Source organism: Rhinichthys klamathensis, unplaced genomic scaffold, assembly GCF_029890125.1.
Source record: "Rhinichthys klamathensis goyatoka isolate OS25496 unplaced genomic scaffold, OSU_Roscu_1.1 h1tg001212l_1, whole genome shotgun sequence".
NCBI lineage: Eukaryota > Metazoa > Chordata > Actinopteri > Cypriniformes > Leuciscidae > Rhinichthys > Rhinichthys klamathensis.
Window position 1 is genome coordinate 62,768 of NW_026607385.1, and position 25,532 is coordinate 88,299.

The window sequence follows — 25,532 nt, forward strand, 5'->3', positions numbered from 1 at the left end:
ACAGATAAATTAAGAACACTGTCTCTTGTCATTAAATAACACTGCAATTGTTTTTGTTTTGTTTTATTCAAACACACAATAAACCAAGTTTCTTCAATCTAAATCATGCTCATTTTACTTCCAATGCATTCTATCAAGCATCATAAAATCTGTTCTAACTGTTGTTATTTAATCTATAGCCAATTTCAAATCATCTTTGGGCCCAGTTAACAATCTTTTATCTGCCTTTCATAAGCCCAATGTGGCTCAAATTTAGCCTTTGTGCATTTTTCAATCATTCATCAGAAAATACTGCTCAGAGTTTCATTATTCACAACATTGCTCAAAAACACACACACAAAGAAAAACGGGTGTGTAAAACTGTAGGTGATCCTATAGCCTACTGGCTGAACGCTATCTATCTCTCCTGATGTGGCAAAATCTCTTGACCTGTTCGTAGGTCTCAATTTCTCACCTTTGCGAGAGCTCAATTCTCGGTCAAAACTTCTTGACTCAGCCTCAGTTTAGAAAATCTCTTAACCTGTTTAGGGTCTCAATTTCTTGGTTGAGGACCTCTTGCCTCAGTCTATGCCTTAAATCTCTTGATCTCGCACCACAGAAAACAGTTTCAGCCCGTATAGTTCGCTCACTCTTATCTCAAAACACACAGGGTTTTACAACAGATTCTTTCTTTCAGATAGCATAGTTTAAATCAGTATAGGATAGTGTCTGTGTGTGTGTGTCTGTCGTGCTTGCGTGTTAATAATAAATGATCACTTATCTGTTCTTGTGGTTAAAGCCACCCGCTCGCCCCGAACCAGACCCTCTCCGTCCTGCTCTCCGTTCCTCTCGTCTTTTGTTTAGGTTTGTTTGTTTTACGTAGCACAATTGCCATTTTGGGTTGTTTTCGGTCTGCTACTTCTGCCGCTGCTCGCGCTCCCAATCGCTCTGCTTCCTGTGCGTTTTCGGACCGGAGAGCAGTCGAGATCGTGGTCCAGTTTCCGGGTTTTCAGCTCCACACAATCTCGGTTACATTTTGGAAAACACAAACACACTTTTGCAACCATAATTCTTTTTCATTTGACCGAAAACTGGTGTGTAAAAAAATTGTCTTGCTTAGGCCTACTAAAAGAGGATCCCATGTTGGCTGAATCTTACTGTCTTGGATTTTTAATTTCGACGCGTCTAAATCTGTCAAACGTCTTCAACAGACCCGGTTCTGTCACCTCGATCCGGCAAGGTTAGCAAATATGCTCGGTAATTATGGTTTACTCAAGGAAAAACCAATAATCAGCCACGGCGGCTCCTTCATCCGCCTTACGAGCTAGTTTTCGGCATAAAATTGGCTTGTAGTGACGGGTTCGTTCGTGCTGGTCCACGTGTTACAATTACCGGGTATAGTAATTCACAAAAAACAAGTTAGCAACAAATCTTTCCGATTGTATGAAACTGATCCGACTTCCTCAGGTGTCAATTTCAGTTTTCGGCATAAAAAAAAATTGATCCGACTTCCTCAGGTGTCAATAAAGAATTTTGTTACGTGTCAGTTTTTTTATAATTTATTTATTTCTAAGAGCCGGAATGCCCGTCACTACCTCAATTCACCCCTCGAAAACCTTCTCTGCCCGTACCAAACAGATAGTTCAGCCACTATGGTTCGCCTAATAGTTATATCAAATTACACCATACGAAAAAACAAAAATAAAATAAATTTTAGGTCTCTTACCCCAGATGCTTACTGCCAACGGATTCTTTAGATCTTCAGTCGATTCCTTCTGGCCCTGAAAGCCGTTTTAGCTCTTCTCTCTCAATTTTCGAGGTAAGACCAGAGCCTGTTGCTTTGGGATGATCAGTCGTCAAAATCGTATTCAGGACCAGAAAGGAAACGCCGTGAGATCTCCACTTTCTGACACCAATTGATATGGCAAAATCAATAATTAAACAAAGAGCATCATAGTAAGAGACATCAGAGTCAAATTGTACTCTAAAAGATGTTTATTCTTTTAGAGGAGGTTGTTCACAAAAACTTTCCACGACAGCTGCCTCGTGGCATGAACAAGACCTGCCAGTTTTTGCAGGCAGCACATTATATAGTCTTTTGCATTGTAAAAGACCCCTCCTTCCCAGGCAGGTCAAATTGTCGTTTGTTCTTGAAAAGTCAAAAGGTCTTCATTTACAACCTAAATTACCTTCCGCTCCCCTGGGGGGCAGAAGGTGTGGGCTCTGTATTCACCCTATTAGATGTCTTCTCGTGGGTTTTCCAGCTGTATAAACATGATACAGAAAAACAAGATTCTCTGTTCTCGTAACTCAGGAATAAGGAGCCAAAAATCAAATAGAATATAAAACTTCCATAACACGTCCCATCACAGGCGATTTTTGAGATTCGCCTTCGAAGGCCAGGCATATCAATACACAGTCCTGCCGTTCGGCCTGTCCCTAGCACCTCGTACATTTACGAAGTGCATGGACGCGGCGCTCGCACCCCTGAGACTTCAGGGCATGCGAGTCCTGAACTACTTGGACGATTGGCTGATTCTAGCTCGATTACGATCGGAGCTCATAGAACACAGGGCCGCATTACTCGAGCACCTCGAGGAGCTGGGCCTCACAGTCAATTGGACGAAGAGCTCACTGTCTCCCAGTCAGAAAATTTTCTTTCTGGGAACCGTGTTGGACTCGCTGTCCATGACAGCACGCCTGTCACCAGAGCGCGCGCTAAATATTCAGCGCGGCGTGAAATCCTTCCGCCATGGCGCGATAGTTCCGCTCAAAAGGTTTCAGAAAATGCTGGGGCTGATGGCCTCAGCAGCCTCTGTGCTCCAGTTGGGCTTGCTCCGCATGCGCCCACTGCAGATGTGGCTGAAAGCGCGGGTTCCACCCAGGGCATGGACAGCGGGTCTGTTTCGCCTCAGGGTCGACCTTCAGTGTGTTTCAGCTCTGGAACCTTGGAAAATAACCGACTGGTATCAGTCAGGTGTGAGTCTGTGGACCGCTTCGAGTGTGAAGGTGATGTCTACGGACGCCTCCACCTCGGGGTGGGGAGCGCTGCTCGAGGGCAGAAGACCCCTAGCTGGCCTGTGGTCAGAACGGGAAAAGCTCCTTCACATAAACTGCTTGGAGATGATAGCAGTCGACAAAGCGCTACGGCGTTTTTGTCCCCAGGTAACAGGCCACCACGTCTTGGTCCGGTCGGACAACATGTCAGTGGTGGCATACATAAATCGCCAGGGCGGCGTCAGGTCACGAAACCTTCACAGGCTGACGGAACGCCTTCTGGTCTGGGCTCAGCACAACCTCCTCTCACTGAGAGCGGCGCACGTGCCTGGTCACCTGAATGTGGGACCAGACAGACTGTCCAGGAACAATGTTCCAGCAGGGGAATGGTCGCTGCACCCGCAGACGGTCCAGCTGCTGTGGAAAACGTTCGGCAGAGCACAGGTGGACCTATTCGCGTCCCACGAAAACGCTCATTGCCCGGAGTTTTTCTCGAAAAGCAAGGACGCGCTGGCTCATGTTTGGCCCCGCTGCCCCCTATATGCTTTTCCTCCTGTCTCGCTCCTGCCTCAGGTGTTGGAACGAATCAGGAAGAACGGATGCCCAGTGCTGCTCGTAGCTCCGCTCTGGACAAACCAGACGTGGTTCCCTGCCCTGATGCAGCTGACCAGCACTGCCCCATGGCCTGTACCATTCAGGAGAGACCTCCTCTCTCAGGCGGAGGGCTCGATTTGGCACCCTCGCCCGGAGTTGTGGTCCCTGCACGCATGGGCCATCAACGGGTACCCGCTAGCCTCCCAGAAGGAGTGTTAAACACGATTGCGCAGGCTAGAGCTCCGTCTACCAGGCGGCTCTACTCCTCGAAATGGTCTGTTTTCTCTGCATGGTGTCAAGCCCAGAGCTTTTCACCTGTGGAATGCGGGGTTTCGGAAGTGCTTTCCTTCCTTCAAGAGCTACTGGATAAGGGCAGGACCCCATCCACGCTCAAAGTATATCTGGCGGCCATAGCAACGTTTGCAAAACCGGTGTCTGGCCAGTCGCTGGGGAAAAACGACTTAGTCGTGCGTTTCCTTAGAGCAGCCTTTCTCAAAGTGGGTGCCGCGGCACACTGGGGTGCCCCATGACTGTGTCAGGGGTGCCGCCAAAAAATTACGTAGGCTAAAAAAAAATCTTAAAAAAAAAATCTGACATTTCATATATAAATATATTTACATAAATACATTCTTCTTCTTTTTAAACATATGAACGTATTAATAAAATTGTAAATTCATTTTAAATAAATATATACGAAAATATATACGAAAAAAAAACGGTGTTGCCTACACCGTGTTATCCTCTTTTTAAAATTTGCACCCTGTTGACTTAAACGGGACAAGTTTTAAACCTGCTTTTAGCCTCTTAACAACCTTAATGTGTCATTACAAGTGCACAGCCATGTGAGTGAACACGGTGAATCTGACTGCAGTAAATGTGAAAGATATGAATAAAAATGATGTTTATTCAGCCAGCTCACATACCCGTATTTTCTTCCTGTTTTCGGTCGAAGTCCACAGTAGGCGATTGTCGAGTGCGCGCGCGCGATCATTGGTAACTAAGCAACAGTGGAGACTCAGCTGTCAGCCGATGACGGTGCTGTGGTGTGCTGAGAATATCAATATCAGCTCAAATGGATAGTTCATCCGAATCAGATGTTGAACACACGGAGGAGGTTTGATCGCGCGCGCGAACTCGACAATCAACTACTGTGGACTTCGACCGAAAACAGGATAAAGAGATTATTCCTGCCTTCGTAAAAGCTCGGATCACAGTTAAGACTGAGCCCAGGCATCCACGATCCATTGGCAGATAGTGGCGTAAGTCGCCCGGTGTTGTGCCGAATTTCGACTCCCTGCCAAATTATTACCCCCCTCATTGAAGTCAGTACCTGATTGCCTAATCCTAACCCCACCCCTAATCCTAACCCCTCCCCCACAACTAATCCTAAACCTACCAATACTAGGGGGGCAATAATTTGGCGGGAGTCAGAATTCGGCACCACACCGGCGCTGTCTCCCCGTCTTGGTGAACGTGTGTTCACCATCCATGACCATGTATAAGGCGTTCCGGATTATAAGGCGCACTGTCGTTTTTTGAGAAAATTAAAGGCTTTTAAGTGCGCCTTATAGTGCGGAAAATACGGTATATTAAATTAACCATAAAAATCCGTCTCACAAGACCGAAGCAAGACACACACACAACTTGACGCAAGTGACGCAGCGGCAACCCATAGCAACGCGTTATAGCAACGACACCTCAGACTGACAGAAACGTAAAAATAAACGTGAATTTCAATTTAGGCCACTTTAGTTTTGTACACATTGTCATGTTAATTATAAGCAATTTTTTTTTTATTGACCACAATATACCAAAAGGTGCTATAAAGTTGTTATTATTATTGTTATTTACAGTTCGTATTATGCTCTGTTCATTGCTGTTCTGTCTAAATAAACAGGACATTTGCATTTACATTTGGGTTATGCAGTGTTTTTAAATTATATTTTACACTGGGGTGCCTTGAGATTTTATGCACTTTTGAAAGGTGCCCTGACTGAAAAAAGTTTGAGAAAGGCTGCCTTAGAGGAGCTCGGAGGCTGAACCCTCCCAGGCCCCCTTCAGTCCCGACGTGGGACCTTTTTTCACGGTCCTGGAGGCCATGAAAGGCGCCCCGTTCGAGCCAATCCAGCTGGTGGACATGAAACACCTGTCGTTCAATAAGCTCTCAATGCCCCCGTCAGGGCATTGAGAGCTTATGTGTCACGCTCGTCTGTTTTCAGACAGACGGAGCAGCTTTTTGTTTTGTTTGGCGGGCGTTCCAAGGGACTCGCCGCCTCAAAACAGAGCCTATCCAGATGGATAGTGGATGCCATTGCGCTCGCTTACTCTGCGAAGGGCCTACAGTGCCCCTTGGGTGTCAGGGCGCACTCCACGAGAGGCGTGGCCTCTTCGTGGGCATGGTCAAGCGGGGTTTCCCTGCAAGATATCTGTACGGCCGCGGGCTGGGCCTCGCCGTCTACATTTATAAAATACTATAACCTGGAGGTACCCGCCTTACAAGCTAAGCTTTTGGCGGTCTAAATTCAGTGCTATCTGCCCCGCTGTGCAGCCCAGATGCTGAGTTTACTGCAGCCCCATGAGTGTTGACACACGTATGGCCACCCAGATCAGGCTGAAAGCTTTCACCCTGGCTGCGCGTTTTATTGTCATATAATAGCCCCGCTGGGTGCTTTTTTATAGGGAATGACGCTTTATATTTATTTTGTCACTGTTTTATGGTCTTAGTACAACTGACGGCTGCGGATATTGCGGTTGTGAACCGCTAACGATCGAGCCCTTTAACGAGCTGTTCGTAAGAAATGTGTTGAAAGACTGACGTAGCCTAATGTATGTTCGATGAGCTATTAAGTTATAGTAGGCTACACTGATATGCTGGTAGCCTGGTCCATGTAAAGCAGCGCAAACATTAACATCAGTCTTAATTGAGAAGGAATTAAATCCATTTGCCAGTTCTATCCGCTGGTGGCTAGAACTGTGATATTGAAACTTAACAGAAGGGGGAGTGTATTTGTTTTCTTTTGATATTCTCTTTATTTGGTGTGACACGTGCTTTATGTTTTGTTTACTCACTGATTTGCTGTGTTTTTTTCCCTTCTGTTAAAGTGGTCAAATTGTGGTCTCTTGTTTCTGTCGGTATTAATTGGTACGCTGTATTATCTATCTTGATGTTTTTAAGTGAATGATTTTATTTCCTGTGATAAATAAATTTGGTATACTTTTGGAAAGTCACATCTGTGCAATCCGAACCAGCAGGGTCGGTCCTTTTGTTGTAATTCTTTTTGGTTTAATTTTCTTTTAGTTTTTTTTTAGTACTTTATACTTTCCTGGGTAGAGTTGGAACCTAGGTGGCGTAGTCAGGTATTTTTATATCTAACCAAAGGTTACATATATTACAGTTTTTCTCAATCTATTTGACACAATTTTCTCGAAATTGCTCTCAAAACAATTAACACAGCAAACTAAACACTCTTATGTTGACAAAACATTTCAGTATTCACTGCATAATGAAGCACTGAATTTTATTCCAATAATGCATTTATCATAAACAAATAGTAACATGAAAACAACAAGTGTGTTCTCTATTGATTTGATGATAAATTCAGATAGATACACAAATACATTAATGAAAATATGTTTTTCATATTCTGTAATTGTGTTCTTTAAAGTTCCATAATGATTACTGTATTGTATAACGATGATTTTTTGTAAATAAATACATTTAATGCAATATTGCATGCAAGGACAAAAGGTTGGTTGAGATCATCTGATCTAACATGTATTTAATCATTGAAATGTTGCAGATTTATGGAGGTCATCACAATAAAAAAAAGACTATTTACTTTCATCAACATTTGCCTCAGACCATCTTTCTGCAGCTCTAACAATTCATTAGGTCTGAATAAAAAAATATTTTTTTTATTGTTGTCACTTAAATTACGTTAGCCCAATGTTCTTTAATTGGTTTGTATTTGTATTTTGAAGTAGTCCTATAGCTATTGTTCTTGCTTTCATCCTACTCCTTGCTTTTTGCTAAAACCCTCAAATAATATATTAACAGAGAAAGAAAAAGAAAGTTCCCAATAGGCTCTAGCATCCCTGTAACCTATACATGAAGCTTGGGAAATGCATGATTACTTAATTTAGTCATGTGCTTGAAAATGTGGTCAAATTGATGAAGCCCTGGTGTTTTTGTGTTTCACAATGTCTCAAGTCTGATTATTCCTGATTTCAGAGGAAATCAAACTTATGGTCCTGTTTGATCAGGACGTCATGGTCATATACTGTAACAGCAGCTACAATCCTTCAATGTCAAGTCAAGTCAAGTCACATTTATTTATATAGCGCTTTTCACAATACAGATTGCATCAAAGCAGCTTCACAGTGATAACATGAAAGTAGTACAACACAGTTCAATAATATTGTTGAATATTAAATATCCCCAACTAAGCAAGCCAAAAGCAAGGCGACAGTGGCAAGGAACCAAAACTCCATCAGATTGGATGGAGAAAAAAAACCTTGGGAGAACCCAGGCTAGTCAGGGGCCAGTTCTCCTCTGGCTAACAATCATAGGGTTTTAAAGAAGCTTTACAGTAAGTGCATATCAGAGAGTACCTGGAAAAAATACATTTAGTTAATCATGTAATATTTAGGGGATAACATATCGCCGGCGTTGAGTCGTCTCTTCGCAGGCGTTGAGTCGTCTCTTCACAGGCGTTGGTCTTCTCATCACAGGCGTTGAGGCATCCGAAATCCCCGTGAGAGGCAGGATACCAAACTGGAGCCTACGAACGCCATTTTTCTCGGGACAAGCGTCCCGAGATAACAGCAGAAAGGCAGATGGGAAATAATTAGCATAGCTGATGTTCATAATGATTTCCATTACACGGGAGTAGGTGTTAGAAAACCATAATCTCACAACTCTCCGCAACCCAAACCCTCCGCAACCCAACCGCAACCATACGGACCGACCCGTTTGTCTATAAGGCTGTCGAGCCCCACTGGTGCGTTAAGCAGTTTCAGTGGCAAACGGTTCCGTATGGCATAGCAGAGGACTAAAAGGTAAGCATTATGTGAATGCTTGACTAAAGAGACACGTCTTTAGTCTAGTTTTAAACTGTGTCAGCGAGTCAGAGCATCGGACCGTATCGGGAAGGCTATTCCAGAGTTTTGGAGCTAAATGCGAGAATGCCCTCCCTCCTTTCGTGGACTTCGATATCCTAGGAATGACCAGAAGCCTTGAATTTAGTGATCTTAGAGAACGCGGTGGATTGTAGGGCGAAAGAAGGTCCGTTAAGTACATAGGAGCTAAACCATTAAGGGCTTTATAGGTCAGTAGTAGTACTTTGTAATTGATACGGAACTTAATAGGTAACCAGTGCAGAGATGATAAAATCGGTGTTATATGATCATATTTTCTTGATCTAGTAAGAACTCTAGCGGCTGCATTTTGCACTAACTGTAGCTTGTTTATTGAGGATGCAGGACAACCAGCTAATAAAGCATAACAGTAATCTAGTCTTGAGGTCATGAATGCATGAACTAACTTTTCTGCATCAGAAACAGATAGCATGTTACGTAATTTAGCAATGTTTCTAAGGTGGAAAAAGGCTGTTCTTGTAACAGATGAAATATGATTTTCGAAAGACAAGTTGCGGTCTAGTATAACACCCAGGTCTTTTACTGTAGTGGAAAAAGTAACAGGGCATCCTTCTATATTAAAGTCGTATTGTAAGAGGTTTTGTGTGTAGTTTTTTGGACCAATAAGTAATACCTCCGTTTTATCTGAATTTAATAGCAGGAAATTACGCGTCATCCAGCATTTTATATCTTTGAGACATTCTGTCAATTTAGATGAGGTAATGTTTTCATCTGGTCGTGATGAAATATATAATTGAGTGTCGTCAGCATAACAGTGGAAATTAATTCCATGTTTTCTTATAATATTACCAAGTGGCAGCATATATATTGAGAATAGCAGAGGGCCTAGCACCGATCCTTGCGGTACTCCGTAGTCTACTGACGTTAACTTTGATTTTCCCCCGTGTAAAGAGACAAAATGATAACGGTCAGATAAGTACGGTCTAAACCAGCTTAATGCCTGTCCCTGAACACCAGTGTAGTTTTGTAGTCGATCCAAGAGTATTTTATGATCTATAGTGTCGAACGCGGCGCTAAGATCAAGTAGGACTAGTATTGAGATACAGCCTTGGTCAGAAGCTAAGAGTAGATCATTTGTAATTTTAACTAGCGCAGTTTCTGTACTATGATGCGGTCTGAATCCTGACTGGAATTTTTCATAGATATCATTTTCTTGCAAAAAAGAGCACAGTTGAGCGGATACAACTTTTTCTAGTATTTTGGACATAAATGGAAGATTTGAAATGGGTCTGTAATTTGCTAAGTTATTTGGATCTAGTTGCGGTTTCTTAATGAGAGGTTTTATTACTGCCAACTTGAATATTCTTGGAACATGACCTAAGAATAAAGACGAGTTAATAATATTAAGAAGAGGCTCTTCCACTACAGGTAACACTTCTTTCAGTAGTTTAGTGGGTATTGGATCTAATGAGCATGTTGTTGGTTTAGATGCAATAATAAGTTTATTTAGCTCTTCCTGTCCTATCGTTGCAAAGCGGTGTAGTTGTTCTTGAGGGACGATAATTGAGGCTGAATCATAAGAGACCATAGAGGATTGTACATTTATAATTGTGTTTCGAATGCTTTCTATTTTCTCATTGAAATAATTCATAAAATCATTACTACTAAACTGTAACGGTATATTTTGCTCTGGTGATGTCTGTTTATTTGTTAGTCTAGCCACGGTGTTAAATAAGAACCTTGGATTATTTTGGTTATTTTCTATTAGTTTGCGGAGGTGCTCAGCCCTGGCTGTTTTTAGAGCCTTTTTATAACGTGACACACTGTCTTTCCACGCGATTCTAAAGACCTCTAAATTAGTTTGTTTCCATTTACGCTCTAGGTTACGAGTTTCTCTCTTGATATCATGCGTAACACTGTTGTACCATGGTGCTTTAGTTTTCTCTTTAACCTTTTTTAATCTAATTGGTGCAACAATATCTAATGTACTAGTGAAAATGGTGCTCAAACTGCTAGTCATTTCCTCTAGTTCATCTGTTTGTTTGGGTTCACTGAGCAGCTGAGATAGATCAGGTAAGCTATTTGAGAATCTATCTATAGTGGTTGGAAGGATTGTTCTGCCTGGTCTATAACGTGGCGCAACATGACATATTTCAGCAGTACGTATTATGCACGTTACCATGTAATGATCAGTGACATCATCACTTTGCGGTATAATATCTATATCAGTTGGATTGGTTCCATATGATATAATTAAATCTAGTGTATGATTTAGACGATGAGTGGGACCACGGACGTTTTGCTTGACCCCAAAGGAGTTTAATAAATCTGTAAACGCAGCCCCTAAGGCATCATTTTTGTTGTCTACGTGTATGTTAAAATCTCCAACAATTATTGCTTTATCGACATTGACCAATAGATCCGAGAGAAAGTCTGCAAACTCTTTTAGAAATTCAGCATATGGCCCTGGAGGTCTATATACAGTAGCCAAGGCTAGAGATAATATGGATTTCTTTCTTACATCTAAGAGCGTAACATTTAGCATAAGTACTTCAAACGAATTAAATCTGTGACCTGTTTTCTGAGAAATATTAAGAATATCTTTATAGATTGTTGCAACACCGCCGCCACGACCAGTCAGACGGGGCTCATGCTTATAACAGTATCTTGGCGGAGTAGACTCATTTAGACCGAAATACTCATTTGGTTTAAGCCAGGTTTCAGTAAGGCAAAGTATATCGAAATTATTATCTGTGACCATTTCATTTACAATAACCGCTTTAGGTGTGAGCGATCTAATGTTTAGAAGACCTAGCTTTAGAAATTCTTTTTGTTCACTGATATTTAGATTTTCTGGTTTAATTACAATAAGATTTTTGCTAGATCCTGCACTAGATTTATTGTTTGGCTTCACTAGACGAGGAATAGACACAGTTTCTATATAATGTTCTTCACTACGTATATCAATTAAGTTTGGACAGCAAAGACTGTGATTTGGATTTTGACTTATTAGTCATCTGGTGCGTAACGTCTTGGAGATATTATCCGACAGAACAGCCGCTCCGGCTCTGCTGGGGTGCAGGCCATCAGCACGGTACAGCCTGGGTCGCTCCCAAAACAGATTCCAATTATTTACAAAGAGCAGTTTCTGTTCATTACACAGTGACATTAACCATTCATTTAGTGCAAATAGTCTACTGAACCTTTCTTGTCCTAGTCGGTACGTGGGAAGCGGTCCAGACACGATGATCGTTGCCTCAGGCGCTGTGTTGCGTACGGTCTCGATCAGGCTCATGTAGTCCTTCTTCAGAACCTCCGTCTGCCGCAGCCATTGGTATTTAAACATTGGACCCCCAAGGATCAGTTATGGGTCCTATTTTATTTTCTATTTATATAAATACTTTAGGTGTGGATCTGAATCAAACAAAGGCAAATTTTTACGCAGATGATACAATTTTGTATACCTCTGCTACGTCATTGAAGGAAGCAATTCATCATTTACAGTCTGCCTTTAGTCAGGTACAAAAATCTTTGGTAGGATTAAAGTTGGTATTAAATGCTAAAAAAAACTAAATTAATGGTTTTTACACGTATGGATTTCTCTATTTCAACACAAAGTGGTACTCCAATAGAGAGAGTAAATACTTACAAATACCTTTTGGTTGGATGATAAATTGTCTTTTGGGGTCCATAATGAGAGCCTTTTAAAAAAAACTCAGACCCAAGTTAGGTTTTTATTTTAGATTAAAAAAGTGCTTTCCTTATTCAGTAAGGAAAAGGTTGGTGCAGAGCACATTTTTATCAGGTTTGGATTATGGTGACCTAATTTATATGCACTCTACTTAATTTTTATTTATTTTTTTAAACTAGATGTATACCACTCAGGCTTACGTTTCATTAGAGGTGCAGCAGCTAGGACTCACCACTGCACTCTGTATGAAACTGTACAATGGTCCTCCCTCTCCCTCTCCCTCAGAAGAAAATTACATTTAAGGGTTTTTATTGCTAAAGCACTAATGGGTAAATTACCCCTCTACATTTCAAATTTGCTTACTTAACAAAATAGTGTTTACATGACAAGGTTGTCAAAAAAATACTATTAATTATTCAATCAACAAGAACTAAATTTGGTATAAAAATTATTATTATTTTTTTTTTTTTAAAGCTTTCTCATCATATGCCCCAAATGTCTGGAGTGAACTCCGAAACACCTTAAATCTAGAATCACTTCCACCTATTAATACTTTTAAAAACATTTTAAAGTCAACTCTGACTGAACAATGTAATTGCTTTTAACTAGGTGCCCTTTAAATTGTATATCTGTATTTGCTTATGTTAAGTAGGTATAATGTCTTGTTTGTGTATGTATAGAGATCTGTGGTGTAATATGTAATCTTTGTCCTGTTTTTATTTTTTGAAACTTTTTGGCCGCCTGTCTTGGCCAGGACTCCCTGGGAGAAGAGTTACTGTAACTCAATTACTCTAAATAACTTTAATAAAAAGTTATTTTATACACTTTAAATAAAAATAAATAAATAAATAAATAAAATGGGTTTCTCAATAACTTTCCATCCTCCTCCCCAAATGGTCACAAATCCCTAAAGCCTGTAAAATAAATTATATATGATTTTCTTTCTTCTGCAGTACAATACCTTTTACTTTCTTCAAGAACATTTCTATGTTCTACTGAGGAAAAAAGTCTTGGCAGGTTTTGAATGGCATGAGGGCGAGTGAATGATCTTTACGTGAACTATGAAGGCCTGCACAGTGCTTGTAATTTCCTAATCAAACTTTAATTTATTGTTAAGTGGCAAGTAAATTGTGTAATCTTTTCTGCTTCTCTGCTTTCATTTTCCCATAAAGACCCTCCCCTTCTGGGAAGCTATAAAATGAGCACCGAAATAGGCATGATGTTTCATTCTCCTCCTGATCAAAGATGGATCTGCAAATCTCAGTTTTTCTTCTGTTCATTCTTTTCACTGCAGGTACAAAGACAAATAGTGTTTGTGATATTTATATATGTTTTTTTTTTTTCATTGGATCTCTCTCTCACTGTTTCTCTGTTTTATTACTAAAGGACACTCTCTCAGCTGTTATGAATGCATGGGTCTGACGGGTTCTTGTGCGGATCAGAAGTTAAAAACATGTCCCGCTGGATCTTCTCAGTGCTTGAGTTTAACAACGGTAACACAAGGTAGGAAGACCAGCATGGCAGATCGAGTAAATGTAACTTCTCTTACATTTGTTACTCTAACTGTGTCTCGTTCCCTTTCAAGGGAACTTCGAGCTGCGTTTTGAGACGCGGTGGGAACGCTCTGCGTGATTACGTCGTGAAGCACATGTAAAATCAGTCCAATGGAAGCCCTAAACGTCATGGGTGACGTCATAGACCAGGAAACTATAAACCACCCCTGAAATCAGATCGCGCCAGCTTCTGTAGGCCTACCTTCAGCAAGCGCTCTCTGTGAAATCTGTCCTTGTCTATTTATTGTTGTTTGTCAAAGCCCAATATATATCACTATCTTAATGGCGAGCAAGCAAGATTATAGACGTTGAGTTGTTCCCTGCCCTCATTACATCACGGGTGGGGACACACATCAGCTATTTGTTGCTATTTGGGAGTGGAGCATGCCAACAGTCAGTTCTCGAGGGAGCTGACAGGGAGCATTGCGAGAAGCTGTCCGCGAGGACGCTCCGCTCCCGCCGGGCGTTCTTCGAGGAGGACGGTTCGGTTCGCGTTCCCCGCGCGGGTCTCTCTGTTGCCGAGGCACGGAGACGACTCGCATTTCGGGGTTCGCAAACGGATCTCTGACAGCGGAGGTTGGGACGGGCTCCGCCCTATCTCAGCTTTCACATGCCAGATCTAGTATGCTGCGATTTCCAGTTCCGAGGATTTGGTATCTTTAGTGTTTTGTTTAAAAAGAAAGAGAACAAAACAAATAAAAATATTAAGAAAAAAGGCAGATGTTTGAGTTTTTAATAAATAAATAAGTCAGCTCATAACTCTGCTAAATAAAGAGGAGCTTTTTTTTAACTTTTTTTTAAAGAGGTTTTATCTGTGCTGTTGCTAGTGATGGCCAAATGAGGCTTCCTGAACCACTGAGGCTTTCCAGCCCATTGGTTCACCAAAAGGTTCGTTTACCTGAAGCCTCATGAAACAGTGTGCTCCCTAGTGACACCTGCTGTGCAAAGCAATGTATCGCACACAAATCTATTCATCCTGAGCAACCAAATTGTCATGGTGTGGGCACACCCTTTTTCTATTGCCTGTGTATTAAATAAAGTTTTTTACTCTGCTTGTGTTTACCTATGCACACACAACTCACACACACATAACTTTGTATTCAGTAGTTCTTTGGGTTAGTGATGACAGTGAATGCCCCAAATGAGTGTCAAGAAATCACTGAGTGCAGTGCTGACTGAGTGCAATAGTGTAGTGATTATGGAACTGGGAGTACAATTATGTAGTGCTTATGGAACTGGGAGTGGAACAGCAAACTGCAACAGGGATGGGAACATTTTTACTGATTTTTATTTAAAAACAAAAGTTTTTTTACAGTATTTGGATTGAGGCGGTTTCTCTTTTTGGAAACCACCTCTCCAGCCTTAGAAAACACCCTTTCACAGGGCACCGATGATGCCGGACAACATAAGAACGTAAGTGCCAGCTTATATAAATTGGGATGTTGGAGCTTCTGTTTGTTCCAATAACCCAGCGGATCCTCAGTCCTTGCCAGATTTGTCTCTGACAAATAACGGTCCACCTCAATAGTAGCATCTGCGGTCACACTGGAGCTCCGTCTGCTGTTATCCACTGTGCTGTCCAGTAGATGCCAAAGGTCACCTATAATTATACAAGGGAAAACACTCACTTCTCAATGGTTCACATTACATGACATTACAAATGTGAAAATTCACATAAGACATAGACTACTTACCACAGGTTGTAGATGGCCCAGCTTGTGAGGCAGGTACTTGAGCTGGGGGTGTTGTTTCAGAATTTCTGATAACATTGGCACATTCTGACTTTAGTCTTGTAATGGCTTCTTGGAGCTTCCCTGGACTTAGGAACCCTAGTTTTTTGAACCTAGGGTCCAGCAATGTAGGCATCGTCATCACACTAATGGATTCCATTTGTAACGCATGCTCTCTGACGCGACGGACAAGGTTGTCAGCCAGCTGCCTTGCCATATTTGATGTTAAGCCCTCGGATTTTCTTACTATTGTGTGGTTCAGCATCTTCATTAGGGGAATAACCTTTGAAGCAGACACTCTTTTTTCTGCAGAAAGCTCTACTGTGGCCTGGTGGAATGGGGCCAGTAGGTCGAGAGCATCCTTCATTGTTTCATACTCCAATGAAGTAGGAGGGCTTACATCTGTCCTCAAAGAGGCTAGAGCTGCCCCCACTGGCTCTCTCAGGTCATAGAGCCTTTCCAGCATGCTGTAAGTGCTGTTCCATCTAGTGTCCACCTCAATAATCATTTTCAGAGCAGGCCTCCCCATCTGCACCTGCACTTGGGCCAGTCTTTCTTTTCCTGTTGTGCTGGTCCTGAAGTAGGTTACAAGCTTCCTACATTTGGTGCGAAGCTCATTTAAGCCTGGCACATCATCGAAAGACTTCTTGACAATTAAATTCAATGCATGTGCAATGCATATCGCATGCCTAATATTCAATGCCCTCACACAGGCAATCATATTGGCAGCAGCATCCGTGACAAGGCACCTCACCTTATCCTTTATGCCCCACTCCTCCATGGCCATGGTATGGGCAATAGCCAAGTTGTCTGCCGTATGGGTGTTTGGGAAATGTTGCACCCCAAGCAAGATTGTCCCAAGCTGGTCATTGGCATCAATAAAATGACAAGTCACAGCCAGGTAAGCCTCCATGTTGATGGACGTCCACATGTCGGACGTAAGGCTAACAGCAACAACATTGTCCAATTTTTCTTTGGCCTTCTCCTTAGCCTCCTCATACCGGGTGTCAACCATGGACTTCAAAGCCTGAGAATGAAAATATTAATTGTTACTATTCATTCTGACTTTATAACAATAAACTACTTTAGTCTATTCACATACATACCTTTCTTGTTGGGAGAACATAGGATGGATCCAGCACATGCACAAGCTCCCTAAACCCCACGTCATCCACAACAGAAAAGGGTTGGGAGTCTTTGATGACCATGTTGACCAAAGCCTCATCCACCATTTTCTTTCTGTAATCTATAACACAGTACAATGCTGGTGTATTGTAGGAGCCTAACACATTATTTACATAATAAAAAAATTAAGATTAAATATTACTTTGACTAGTGGCTGGTCTGTTTGCAGCAGGTTGTGCATCCTCATGCATTGCACGATAATGCCTAAGCATTGAAGAGGTGTTGTTGCTGTAAGTCAGCTCTTTATGGCACAGCAAACATTTCACCTTCAACATGCAGATAATACACATTGTGATTATACAGCGATATGGTGAGGATTATGTGATGTTATGATAATAAATTATATAAATGTATACAAACCTTGTTATGAGCAATCAATTCAAAATGCTCCCAGACAGGAGAAGTTCTCCTCTTTCTTGCTGGCTCCATTGTAAGGGCTCTAGGTTTGCCTTTAACGTTTGCACTCTAAGGCTTTCCCTACAGTCTAGTCTTAGAATAATAATAATAGCAATAATATATATATATATATATATATATATATATATATATATATATATATATATATATTATATATATATATATTATATATATATATATATATATATATACAATAATAACACTACTACCAATATATGTATATATATATAGCAACTAGAACTAGATATAGGCTAATTTACTCTAATAATCTACTGAACTATGTATACTTTACTCTAATAATCTAATAATCTACTAAACTAAGTATAATGTAATATAATATATAATACAGGCTATGATATATAATGATAACTATGCTACTACAAACTCGCTACAACTCGCTACTCACTACTTCGTACAACCAACACTTCAACACCAATGCAAACGCCTACTGCAAAACCCACGAGAGGCGCGAGGTTTCGAACCACTTTTATCCAGAAGCGATACTCAGAATGAAGCAATGACGTATTCAACACAATCCGAGGCCTCGTTTGTTATCGTCACGTGATTTTCACGGAAACGACACAAGCCTCGAATCGGGGCTTCATCTGGAACGCCCCTTTTTGCTCGACACAAGCTCCGGAGCCTCGCTTCAGATGTCACATCACTAGCTGTTGCCAGTTAAATATTTACTAGCCAGCTAAACATTATGAGATTGAAAATAAAGAAGAGTTTTTTTAGATGAAATGTATCTTAAAACAGAAAAACTCTGTATCTCAGCCTCCTCGTCGGGGACTGCGTTTTTTTCCTTATCTCTACACTGAGGTGTCGAGATCGTGGAATAAACCGGTTTGTATTTTGTGTTTAATCCCCAGATGTCTAACTATAGTAATGTTTGGGTATTAAGTATCATAGTAGGCTATGACAGTGCCTCGGGTTAAAGAGCTTTCTCTCTCCCGAGTCGGTGTCATCGTTATTAACCCCGACGTTACCCACCAGCCATCATAATGAATACATTTTTATTAGGCAGCCCTGGTGGGTAAAGTATATAAGGACATGGATGAATGTGAGGGGCGACTCTCTGAGGAGGGTCGCAGCGCTGCCAGTTCGGTTGTTTCCCGCTGGTGACCACAAAATGATATATATGTATATATAGCCTATATATGTTTTTTCTGATATAAAGATAAAGGGAAAATAAAGATATGTCTGTTCTTCTGGACGCTCCGCTTTCAAGAAAACTAAGAAATAAGCCATTCAGCGGCGTTCCAGAGGTTTCTTCCTCACCAATCTAATGTTCCTGAGACTGCTGGGCGGGAGCAGTCCCGGCCTATTAAGCTCCTCGCAGCACAAAGTGCAAAACAGAGCGTCGCCATTCGGGCTCCTCCGCAATTGAGGGGTACCTGGGTGGCGGTCGCAGTCTAGCCAGTTAGAGACATGCAAGATCTGAGGACTGTTTTATCTCTAAAATAGCTTGGACAAAGAAGAAGCCCTGACGCCAAGGCGATCAGGCTTCTAAGGGTGGTCCCCTCTGGGGTAGGGACGGTTTTGAGAAATCGTTTCTCCTCAGCGCCCTTTGGGCTGCGACTCTCTGAGGGTAGCAACACTGCCAGTTCGGTTTCCCTGCCGGTTCGCCGTTTCAGGGCACCAAGGTGTCAGTGTCCCCAAACGAGTCTTTAAAAAAAGAAGAGCAGTCAGTTCGGTTTCCCTGCCGGTTCGCCGTTTCAGGGCGCCGAAGTGCCTGCTTTTTCCAACGATCCTCCGAGGAGGGTCGTAGGAACTAAGCTAGTTAGAGGTAGGCAAGATCTGAGGACTGTCATCATCTCTAATAAAGCTTAGACAAGAAGTCCTGTCGCAAAAAAACGAGGCTATCAGGCTTCTGAGGGCTCCTCCGGGGCAGGGACGGTTTTGAGAAATCGTTTCTCCTCGGCGACCTCTGGGGTGCGACTCTCTGAGGAGGGTCACAACGCTGCCAGTTCGGTTGTTCCCTGCCGGTTCGCCGTTCAGGGCACCGAGGTGTCAGCGTCCCCATACGATCCTCCGAGAAGGGTCGTAGAGCGGTCAGTTCGGTTGTTCCCTGCCGGTTCGCCGCTTCAGGGCGCCGTAGTGACTGTTCAACCAAATCCAGAGGCCAGTCTTGAGAGACTAGAGAGATTGAGAGATTCTCCCCTAGTAGAATTTCTGGCAGCGTGGAAACTACTGCCACCTATTTCTCAGTGGGTCCTGCACATTATAGAAAAGGGTTTTAGAATTCAGTTTGGTTCTCGTCCACCCAGATTTCTAGGGGTCCTCCTCTCATTGGTGGACCCCGAGCAGGCTTTGGTTATGGAGCAGGAAGTACTGACACTTCTGCAAAAGGAGCTGTAGAAGGGGTTCCTCCTCCCAGCAGACAGCCATTACTTCATTGTTTCCGAAAGAGGATGAGGGAGACTCCTGAGGTTTGCTTTCGGGGGCGAAGCATACCATTATCGGGTTCTCCCATTCGGCCTAGGTTCATTACCCCACACCTTTACAGTATGCGTGGATGCAGCTCTGGCTCCTCTGAGACTCCAGGGCATTCGCGTATTATACTACATCAATGATTGGTTGATCCTAGCTCAATCTGAGTTTATGGCAGTTCGGCATCGAGATGTCGTTCTGTCTCATTTAAGGATGTTAGGGTTGCCTCTCAACGCCAAGAAGAGTGTGCTCTGAGGACCACTTTTCTAGGTGTAGCGATTCTCACAGCCGTAATGGGGTATATCTAGGCCAGTCACTCACGGTGAAACAGTTTCAGACTGGTGGGTCTCATGGCAGCTGCGTCCAACGTAATTACTTTTGGCCTTCTGTTCATGAGACCCCTGCAGTGGTGGCTCGGGACCAAGGGGTTTTCTCCGAGGGGAAATACGTTTTCGCATGATCAAGGTCACGCGGCTATGCCTTCGTGCCTCGGTCATGTGGAAGAACCTTGGTTCCTCGCCCAGGCCCAGTGTTGGGGGCTTCTTGTCGACGCATATTGCTATCGACGGATGCTTCCCTCACAAGTGGGGGCGATCATGAGTGGTTGCTCAGCGAATGGCGGACAACACACTGATGGTCTCGTATGTCAGAGCAGATATCCTGTTGAGGCAGGGGCTGAGGCCCAGGGGATTGGAGACTTCACCCCGAGGTGGTGGAGCTTCTTAGGGAGAACTTTGGTCAAACTAAAGTCAAGTCGACCTTTCACATCGTTTGTACAACGCATTGCTCTATATGGTTCCCCCTCACGCAGCCAGCTCTTCTCGGACTGGATGCGATAGTGCAGGTGTGGCCGAGGCTGCACCTGTACGCATTTCCCCCGATATCTATGCTCCCAGGGGTTCTGGAGAGGGTTCGCCGGGAAGGGGCTCATCTGCTACTAGTAGCCCCATACTGGCCGACTCGAGTTTGGTTCTCGGACTTTGTCTCTTCGGACAGCCTTCACCTATGGGTGTTCGGGCCCATTCTACTAGGAGTATGGCGGCCTCTACGGCCTTAACCCTTTAAGACCGACGGGAGCGCCGGCGCTCCCGTTTGCGTGTGTCTGTTTAAAAGCCTATAGAAACTGAAACCAAATTGCTAGCTCAATCATTCTTTTTGCATATAAAACCAGAGATGTAACATGTTCAGATCAAGCCTCCAACATGCCCATGTTGCGTTGTTTTCACCCTCTAATCAGTCTGTACAAACTGCGTAATATGCGTTTACAAAAAAACAACACAAAAATGCATTGCACGTCTTTGCACACATGTTCTGTAGATCTGCGATTGATAGTTACGTCTTCCGATGGCTCATTGACGTATCACGTTCTGTGCACTATGACCCCCGGGTGTGTCGCATGTTGTGACGTCACAAGCTGCGTCATTTGACCATGCGTTTGACTCGCGTGATTTTTTTTTCCCCCCAAACCACTTCAGCGGAAATCCCGCCCTGCAGTCGATTCTAAAGTTTTCATTGCTCATGTCAATCACTGTACAGATTGCCTACACCAAACACTGATCCCTAAACCTACCCGTCACTGTAACCTAAACCAATGAAATCGGCTGCAGGGCGGGATTTCCGCTAAAGTGGTTTGGGGGGAAAAAAAAATCACACGTTTGACTCCCGTTTGACTCCCATTTGCTATATGTTCCTTCTTATCGTTATTGTCTTTTTACCATTGCTTTATTTTTTCATGTCTTTCTCCTTTAGACACTCACAAATACAAGCACATTCACACACACACACACACACACACACACACACACGCGTGCGCGCACGCACGCAACGTTATGTCTAAACGAAAGTACACGGACGCGGAGGTTTTGGAAATACATATTGCGTCCGATGACGATGAACTATACGTCTGCTCATCTATTTATTTTATATTTTAACCAATTCAATGTTCAATCAATATTCAAAAGCAAAATGTTATCTGTTTGACCACAAATGTAATTGAATATTTTACATGGCATTTCCCCTCCCTTTTTTTGAATGAGTGTAAAAATGAGTGTATCTTCAAAACTAATTTATGTAAACAGTTCAAATCAATTCTGTGTAGTTTTAAATTGTTTTATGCACGTTTTTCACATTGACAAGTTTGAGGTTGACATTTATCCATTTTTTGTATTGAAAAAAATATGTAAAAAATAAATAATTAAAATTGTTTTTCTTTTTGTTTATTGCACTTTTGAGATATTTATCTAGTTACTATTGATTTTTTACAAACATAGCCTTCAAATTGGGAGAGTAAGGATTATTTTGATGTATGGCATATGAAAATGCTCAAAAGAATGACAGCACAGCATGTAAAAATACAAAGATATACTCTGGTGGAATTGTTCTATGGCAGGTCATAAAGGGTTAATTTCGGGTGTTTCCCTTCTTGACATTTGTAATGCGGCAGGATGGTCCTCTCCGCATACATTTGTTAGGTTTTATGACCTTGACCTCTCCACTCCTGGGGCTAGATTGCTTGCTTCTTAGTGTGCGCCAAGGACTTCACACAGAACGGGCATTTGTCACTATGGCGTAATGGGTATGGGGTTCCCACCGCGTCTCAAAACGCAGCTCGAAGTTCCCTTGAATGTGTCTGTTTAAAAGCCTATAGAAACTGAAACCAAATTTCTTTTCCCTTCCCGGCGAACCCTCTCCAGAACCCCTGGGAAAGGGAACGTCTCAGGTTACGTATGTAACCCTGGTTCCCTGAGAGGGAACGAGACGCTGCGTTTGCCTGCCATACTTCCTGCATGCCCTGATCGACTTGCTTCAGGTTTTTTCAGAAGCTGGCGCGGTCTGATTTCAGGGGTGCTTTATAGTTTCCTTGGTCTATGACGTCCCCATGACGTTTCGGGCTTCCATTGGACTGATTTTACATGTGCTTCACGACGTAATCACGCAGAGCGTTCCCACCGCGTCTCAAAACGCAGTGTCTCGTTCCCTCTCAGGGAACCAGGGTTACATACGTAACCTGAGACGTTTTCTTGGCAGAATTGACTAAATTAATCACAGATTATTCTATTTATTTCTGCTGTTTAATTTGTTTTCTGTTCGATTGTTTTGCAAACAATGGCAATTGTATTTAAAAAAAACTTGTTTACATATTTTTTAATTATTCCATCAAAATAACATGTACTAGTCTTTTCTGTATCATTCATATTTTAGGTCCAATTAGTGTAAAAGTGAAGGTTAAAGATTGTGCTGTTGACTGTCAAAGTGGGTCCATGAACTTCGGCGTTTCAAAGGTCTCTACTTCCTGCTGTAACACAGACCAGTGTAACGTCCAAGATGCTCCAGGTATTGTGCTTTAATGATCTTGTGCAAATGACTTTAAAGTCAACATTCATTTTACTTCCAAATGACATTCAATCAGGAAATAAAAAGCAGGGTGTGGCTTGTCTGTTGAGAACTGATTAAATGGCGTAGCTGTTGTTTTTTATTAGATTATATTTTATATCTAATACATGTTTTCCTCCTGTAGATCCCCCTAACACCCCTAATGGAAGGATATGTTACCAGTGTGATGGACAGAACTGCTCAAACACAGTGAGCTGTTCAGGGACTGAAGATCGGTGCATTAAAACAACAGGTGAGACTCTGGAAAAGGACAAAGATTTTTGTTATTTTTCTTTCTCCACCATCAATTTAAATATATGATCACAGCACCCGCCAGCTTAGACTACCGGTAACCTTTGTTCTCTTTCTCTTCATCAGGGACTTTTGGAGGCAAGTCATTGGTTGCAAAAGGCTGTGTGTCTAAATCTATTTGTGACGCCACATCATTTATTCCTAATGTTAAGGGCGTCTCGTGTTGTGAGGGGAACCTGTGTAACGGGGCTCAGAGTGTCACCCAGAGCGTCCTGTTCCTCTGCTGTTCTCTGCTCTCCTACTTCCTGATGCACTGAATACAGCAGATCTTCACATTCTACAATCAGACACACTGCACTGAGTATATAGCTTGTGTTTTTTTGGTACTAAATTGTGTTTGAAAAACTGAATTTATACAGGAAAATGTATGTATTCATCACCTTATTTCAGGGTTCATTTTTAAATCTTCATTATGTAAAAAGATCAAAAGAAAGTGCAATATATTTTTTTCTTAAATAAAAAAATATTAAATCATCATCATGTCCAGAAGAAACAAGTATGATCATTAAGGATTATTAGTAAGGATTTGCATTTGTCCTACAAACTAAATTTCCACTAAATAAAAAAATATCTTGCTGAATAGGCCTACTTTTGCTCAATACTTTTTGTTTTAAGTGTAAACTAGCTAGCAGAAGAGGTATTGTAGAACTGTACTGCATCATGTAAAGATCTAGCTCTTGATATTGATCCAAATTTCACGATTCAATCCAGATTTACAAGCTCTTGTTTTGATTCACTTCCGATCTCCATTAGCTTTGCTTCGATATTGATTAATTTGGACATATTGCAGGTGCTTCAATTATTCTAAAGGAAAAAATGTCTCAACTAATGCTGTGAACAGTGTAACTTGGTAGCCTAGATTACTATCAAATTCATTAGATATTGTAGCGATCGGAGAAAATGATAGACTCACTTAACGGTTTCAATGCTCTTTATTAAAGGGTCACTTCACCCATTTGCATTAAGGTTTGTATTGTAACCCTGTCATATACTATAATGATGGTGGAATTTTGCTTGTTTTTTTTCTGAGATGGGAGAAAAAAGGATTTAAGTGTTTTACTTCCGTCCTATCGTGAAGTAAATATCGTCATTTTGCGTCACGATAGGACGGAAGATAAATTTCATTGCATATTAAAGGGTCACTTCACCCATTTGCATTAAGGTTTGTATTGTTAGAAACCCTGTCATATATTATAATGATGGTGGAATTTTGCTTGTTTTTTTTCTGAGATGGGAGAAAAAAGGATTTAAGTGTTTTACTTCCGTCCTATCGTGACGTAAATATCGTCATTTTGCGTCACGATAGGACGGAAGATAAATTTCATTGCATATTAAGAAAACTACAGCCTTTAGCTCATTATTATTCAAGGGCGTGGGACCCACTCACCCCACCGGCCTATTACAGATCAGTGGGTGGGACTAAACCTGAAGAAACTAAACTATTAATCCGCCATCTTGCTTGGAAGACAGCAAGCTAAGCTAACAAGCGCTCAAGCAGTTAGATTTACCATAATGCCTGAATTTACGACACACGATATGGAAGACGAGGATTTTGAAAATCTTTTGCTCGAAACTGATGTTCGTGGCTATTTATACGAGCCACAATATAGCGAAGAGCAGCTGAGGCTGATGGAGGAACAAGAGGCGGCGGCGTCGCAGGAGACCAGCCCGGCGCAGACGAGAAGCCCGGGCTTGCTCGCGCTGTAGCGAATTGGTGGTGCTCGTGCTGTAACTGTGCGCCTATGGACACCGAGCTAGAGTCTGTCTGCTGCAAAGAATCTCTAAAATGCCAATTCCTTCTACACTGTAAAAACGAACAAGTTCATTCAACTTAAAATAATTTGTAACCTGGCTGCCTTAAAATGTTGTGTTAAGTAAGCTAAAAAACTTCAGTTGTTTGTACATATATTGGAGTTCTTTAAACCTAGAATTATTTGTTGGGGTAACAAAGGTGAAGCTGACAAAATAGTCTGATCAACTTTAATTAAAGTTTAATGAATTAGTTTTTTAGTTACTCCAACAAGACATTAAAAGTTGTGTAAACCTAAATCCCAGTTAAGACAACATAAAATTAGTGACACCAACAAACTTGTCTGCTATCTTGAGTTGTTTAAACTAAGCATCTTGTTGAGTCAATTTATAATTATTAGTTGTGCAAACAATATAAAAATT

The 25,532-nt window shown here is 41.9% G+C and overlaps 2 protein-coding genes across 2 annotated transcripts; one reads left to right on the top strand and one right to left on the bottom strand.

Moving 5' to 3' along the window:
* The first annotated feature begins 13,560 nt into the window (after window positions 1-13,560).
* Window positions 13,561-23,692, top strand: LOC130079661 (prostate stem cell antigen-like). Its single transcript, XM_056245001.1, has 5 exons — window positions 13,561-13,652; window positions 13,745-13,861; window positions 22,878-23,009; window positions 23,194-23,301; window positions 23,427-23,692. Exons 1-5 carry the CDS (start codon window positions 13,604-13,606, stop codon window positions 23,615-23,617), a joined length of 597 nt encoding a protein of 198 aa, XP_056100976.1. The 5' UTR covers window positions 13,561-13,603; the 3' UTR covers window positions 23,618-23,692.
* Window positions 15,182-17,294, bottom strand: LOC130079660 (E3 SUMO-protein ligase ZBED1-like). Its single transcript, XM_056245000.1, has 2 exons — window positions 15,606-17,294; window positions 15,182-15,511 (listed from the first exon to the last, which is right to left on the bottom strand). The coding sequence occupies exons 1-2, from the start codon at window positions 16,654-16,656 to the stop codon at window positions 15,189-15,191; spliced, it is 1,374 nt and encodes a 457-aa protein (XP_056100975.1). The 5' UTR covers window positions 16,657-17,294; the 3' UTR covers window positions 15,182-15,188.
* Window positions 23,693-25,532: the final 1,840 nt, after the last annotated feature.